General features: G+C 44.2%; 1 protein-coding gene across 1 annotated transcript; it reads left to right on the top strand.

The window, feature by feature from the left end:
• Nucleotides 1-283: 283 nt before the first annotated feature.
• MAD2L1 (mitotic arrest deficient 2 like 1) lies at nucleotides 284-4,923 on the top strand. The gene is made up of 5 exons (XM_050946697.1): nucleotides 284-374; nucleotides 1,276-1,422; nucleotides 2,040-2,160; nucleotides 2,896-2,999; nucleotides 3,963-4,923. The coding sequence occupies exons 1-5, from the start codon at nucleotides 302-304 to the stop codon at nucleotides 4,133-4,135; spliced, it is 618 nt and encodes a 205-aa protein (XP_050802654.1). The 5' UTR covers nucleotides 284-301; the 3' UTR covers nucleotides 4,136-4,923.
• Nucleotides 4,924-5,637: the final 714 nt, after the last annotated feature.

Genomic DNA, 5,637 nt, shown 5'->3' with positions numbered 1-5,637 from the left:
CCCGAAATAGATAGAACGTGCAGCTCCCCAATCCCTGCCAGGCAACGCTGACAACTCGGGCTGGCCGGCCGAAGCAGAAAAAGTTACTGCGCCTGCGCAAGAAGGGAGGTTCCGGGAGAGACGGCGCGTGCTGGAACTGTTATTGTCAGCGGGCAACGCGCATGCGTCAGTGGGACCGCTAAAGAGACTAGGGTCGGCGAGAGCCTATGAGGTGCTTTTGTGGCGGCGGTGCAGGAGGCGGCGCCTGATTTGAACGGGCCGGCGGCGGGGTCGGGGACTGCGGGCGCCGCCTACCTGCGCCATGGCCAAGCAGCAGAGCCGGGAGCAGGGCATCACCCTGCGGGGCAGCGCCGAGATCGTAGCTGAGTTCTTCTGTGAGTGAGCGGGGCGGGGCGGGGCGGGGCGGGGCTGCCCCCGTGCCCTGGGGGTGACGGACCCCGCCCGAGGGTCCCTGCAGCGCACCGGCCTGCGCGCTGCCCCCGTGCCCTGGGGGTGACGGACCCCGCCCGAGGGTCCCTGCAGCGCACCGGCCTGCGCGCTGCCCCCGTGCCCTGGGGGTGACGGACCCCGCCCGAGGGTCCCTGCAGCGCACCGGCCTGCGCGCTGCCCCCGTGCCCTGGGGGTGACGGACCCCGCCCGAGGGTCCCTGCAGCGCACCGGCCTGCGCGCTGCCCCCGTGCCCTGGGGGTGACGGACCCCGCCCGAGGGTCCCTGCAGCGCACCGGCCTGCGCGCTGCCCCCGTGCCCTGGGGGTGACGGACCCCGCCCGAGGGTCCCTGCAGCGCACCGGCCTGCGCGCTGCCCCCGTGCCCTGGGGGTGACGGACCCCGCCCGAGGGTCCCTGCAGCGCACCGGCCTGCGCGCTGCCCCCGTGCCCTGGGGGTGACGGACCCCGCCCGAGGGTCCCTGCAGCGCACCGGCCTGCGCGCTGCCCCCGTGCCCTGGGGGTGACGGACCCCGCCCGAGGGTCCCTGCAGCGCACCGGCCTGCGCGCTGCCCCCGTGCCCTGGGGGTGACGGACCCCGCCCGAGGGTCCCTGCAGCGCACCGGCCTGCGCGCTTCCCCGGGGAGGGAGCCCGAGGCAATGCGGTGACCCGGACATCGCTCGGGGAGTCCCGGGAGCTGCATCTCCGCTTAGCTACTCGCGGCTGCGGAGTTTTGTTCTCTTCCCATCCCGGTAATGAGGCGGAGGGAAGGGATCGCCGAGTGTGTGGCTGCACGTGGGGGTGCCGGCTGGGAGAGTCCAGTGACCAGGCCACTCTACCTGCCTTTCAGCTTATGGCATCAACAGCATTTTATATCAGCGTGGGATCTATCCCTCGGAGACCTTCACACGTGTGCAGAAATACGGGCTCACTCTGCTGGTAACTACAGATCCTGAACTTAAAAACTACCTGAACAACGTGGTAGAACAGCTAAAAGGTACCGCAGCTCAAATGCACCTAGATGGTAGCTCACACTATTTTATGAACTTTGAACTCCCATGTATTCATCACCTTGCATAATTCTTTAGAATCATGACGTGTTTTTAGAGAGTGGCTTGCATATAAACTGATGTTTCACGTTGTGACAACACAGGCTATCTGTTTTATTTATATTTACCTATTCTATTTATTTCTATTAGGGAGAGCCTTAGTCTAGCAAACACTTATACATTCTGACCAGTCTTCTCTGAGGGGCAGAGCAATGTATTCAATCTCTTCACCATTCAGAGCTCAAAAGTGAATTTTTTAATTGCTAGGAGGTTATATTAGTCTTAACATGTCTGTTCAGTGTGCTCATTTACATAGCCAATTTCTCTCTACCATATTGTTTTTATATTTCTGGATTAGCTATTAGTATTGGAGAGAATGTACACCTTGGAGCTTGTCACTAATTTAGTATGCTATGCAGTCTTCAGTTTGATGATATTAACTGCTTTTCCATAAACAGTGATATTACTAGTGTAGACAGTAAATGTAGCATTAATGAAGACTCTCTCTCTACATTATCTGTATCTTCTGACTTTGGGGAAGTTATTTTTCTCTTGCTTCTTTCAGACTGGTTATACAAGTGCTTAGTGCAGCGGCTGGTGGTGGTAATCTCTAGTATTGAAAGCAGTGATGTTCTTGAAAGGTGGCAGTTTGACATTGAATGTGACAAGACTGCAAAGGATGAGAGGTAATGTAGTCAAAATTACACAGTTATAAACCCTTTCTGTTGACTACTGCTAGTAGTTGATTAGGTGCAAGTATTAAAGGCCTTTGTTTTGTATTTATGAACTGCCACACAAAAATAATCTGGGTCAATCGTTTAAAAAAAATAAACTCAGGTACAGAAGGAACCTGAGCTGGTGTGTTTTATCTTTGACAGCATTTTGTAGCTTTTAGTCTACTAGTGTGCTTCACTCTAAATCAAATGGGGGGAAAAAATTGATCGATGAATATGCAACTCTCATTTACTTTAAAAGGAGCTGCATAGAAAAGGTAAAATTTTCCCTTGGTACATGTGTGGTTTTTGGTTTTTTCCACCACTGTTCTAATTCTTGATTTCTCATATTGAGAAGCAGTTGTTTTGGTAACAGTATTACTCCATGAACTCCAGATCACAGGGAAATCAAGACAGAGATTGGTATCCTTAAGCATTGAGGGGCTTCATGGGAGAACAATGAACTGAAATTTTAAACAAACAGTCATTTTTGGTTATGTTTTCCAAACCTTGATCATCCATCTTGTATTTTACCATATAATAATTGAGACTTACATTTCTTGAGTGAGGGATAATATGTCCCTTTATTGTATAGGAAGAACAATAACCACATCTAAATAATGAAGAGAGGTAGATTTGGAGAAACTTCTCATCATAACAAAAACGTCATTTTCCTTCCTATATTGACAACTACTTCTTCTCTTGCAGTGTACCAAGAGAGAAATCTCAGAAAGCTATCCAGGAGGAAATTCGATCTGTTATCAGACAAATAACAGCCACAGTAACATTTCTGCCTTTATTGGAAACATCCTGTGAGTATTCCAAACCTTTGTGTCTAATGAAACACTACAAACTTTGTGTAGAAGACAATACCTTAAACCTGAGCTGAAATTTCAATCAGAATGAGACTACCACCTTTCTAATTATGAGCAGTATACTGCTTATGTAGATTTAAATGACAGTCTACTTCATAATGAAGGATTTAAGTATGACACCTGACCTAATGTCTATTCTGCAATTATATAACATTCTATGTGCGAGTTGTCTGCTTTTGTAAAGAGGTACAGTTAAACGTGAATACTGTAAGTCTAAAACTATATGCTATTCCTGGTTTGGAATCTAACTTCAATTGAGAAGCATTTATTTAAATGTGCTAATAGTTCTAAACATGTTCTCTTTCTCCCACTTAACCAGGAATAGCTGTACAAATACTTAAGTGACCCTCTTCAAAAAAGAGATGAACCCTGCTACTGAATTAAAATTATTCAACTTTGAGTTTAGGCATACATATTTGGCAAAAAAAAAAGTTTGTATACTATGTATAGCAGAAATGTTCTCCAATAAATTACTATAGAATAACAAATTACTAGTTTATTTGAGCATAGCTGCGAACTAACTTTTATAAAGTCATTGCTCAAGTGGATATTTAAGCCCTGGTACTGCAAACATACAAGTAACTTTCGTACAACATGTCCTGGTTATACTATAGAACTACTGAACTGCATAAATGAAGTAAAAACTGAAAGGTAAGCACTTACTTGCAAGTGTGTTTTTTAGGTGATCTTTTAGGAGGCTAAACAAGATTGAAAATATGTTTCAAACTTAAAGCTCAGTGTTTTTAACTTGGCTATACATGGTGTGTATGCGAGGCTATGTGTAGCATATATGTGAGCTGGTTTTTGTGGGGGCTTTTGGTCAATGGTTTGGAATCAGGTTATGCATTTGCACAATCTGAAAGGTATACATAACTATTGACAACTCTCTTTTGCCTGCAGGTGCCTTTGACTTACTTATTTACACAGACAAAGATTTGGCAGTACCAGAAAAATGGGAAGAGTCAGGACCACAGTTTATTGCCAACTCTGAAGAAGTCCGTCTTCGTTCCTTCACTACCACCATTCACAAAGTAAATAGCATGGTGGCCTACAAAAGGGATTCTTTTCCCTGACGGAATGAATAATGTGGTCAGTATCCATAAACTGCCTTCTTGTAAAGCTGACACTATGAACTGTAGTTTCATCCTGAACAGAATTTCGTGTGGGTGGCTTTTTTTTTCTGTATCTTTTACTGGAGTTTGGATCAAAATAATAGCAAAAAAAGCAGTTCCCTTGTTTCACATCAGACTATGCTGCGCTGAGTCCTTGTTGATCTATTATTGTCACTCTGAGACACAAAGGATTTACTTAGGAAAATATGGCAGTATGCCAAATCCATTCTAGATTGGAGCACCAAGAGCAATATGAAACACTTAACCCCTCTAAAACCTGGCTTAGAAAGGCTGCCTAGAGATATTTACAATTGCCCTGGAATACTCTTTAAATGGCAATTGTAACCTAATCTTCAATATGATCTCATAATGAATACATATGAGGTGCACACTAACATACTTCTAAAAATATACTGTTACGTTGAAAAAAAAATGGTTCTGACAAATCGAGGTTGTTCTTGATCACAATTTAGGTGGATAGTGATGTTAATGAAGATGATCCTGGGATTAATCCACTACTGAAGTCTCCTCTGTTCCTCCCACCTCTCTGCTCCAGGGCAGAAATTATAAAATCAGTCCTTTCCCCTGTGTAATGAAAGGTCTAGATATAATGAATGATTGATTTGTACTCTGACCTATAAAAGATTTTGGGTATCATTTTACTCTGTAAACATTTTCTTGTTAATATTTGTCTTATTTTCTATTCTTGTTTTATAGAATAAAGCTCTAAAACCTTTAATGAAAACTTACATTTGTGCAGTATCTGAATTACACGTTTCATGCTTCTTGGACAATGTCCTTACATTTTTGTGCAAGTCAAATACTATTCCCTCAGAAAGGCTTATCACTATCACAGCTTCCATTACTTGTTTCACCTGGTCTAAGTTTTGTAACTGAAGATTGCAGAAGTGCGACTTTATTCGATAGGCTTATAGGATTTGTGCACAGGATAAGATAAAATGATTGTTTAATGGTACTTGGTGTATAGATTCCCCTGCTCGGTGTAGGTTTTTATATAAAAGAATAGAGTGAGGGTACTTAAAGGCAAAAGTAGTACCTGAAACTGCTTCTATTTCAACTCAACAATATCCCTTTTAAGTAGACTTAGAAAATGACAAAGTTGCATGAACAATTCTAAAGCTGCACACCTTACACCTATACAAATTTCTAAACAGTTAAGATCATATGTAACTTTCTTCAACTGAGCATATTACAATCTTAAAAACACTCAAACATACTTTGGGGGGTAGAGTGCTAATTTCAAGTCTCTGATCTAATAACTTCAGAGGAAGGCTAAATAGCTCTTCTGATTGAAGAGCACTTCATACTTCCAGTCATTTTGGCAATAAGGCCCTTTTGAAGAAAGATCTCGCTGTTAAAAACTTAGATTTAACTTTTCATTTTTAAAAAAAGCCAGAACTTTAGCTAAAGAGGTTTCAGTCCAGAAAGTGAAATGAAAAGTG

This window comes from Gopherus flavomarginatus, chromosome 3 (genome assembly GCF_025201925.1).
Source record: "Gopherus flavomarginatus isolate rGopFla2 chromosome 3, rGopFla2.mat.asm, whole genome shotgun sequence".
Lineage (NCBI taxonomy): Eukaryota > Metazoa > Chordata > Testudines > Testudinidae > Gopherus > Gopherus flavomarginatus.
The sequence above is the reverse complement of the archived record's forward strand: the minus strand, read 5'-3'. Positions and strand labels throughout refer to the sequence as shown.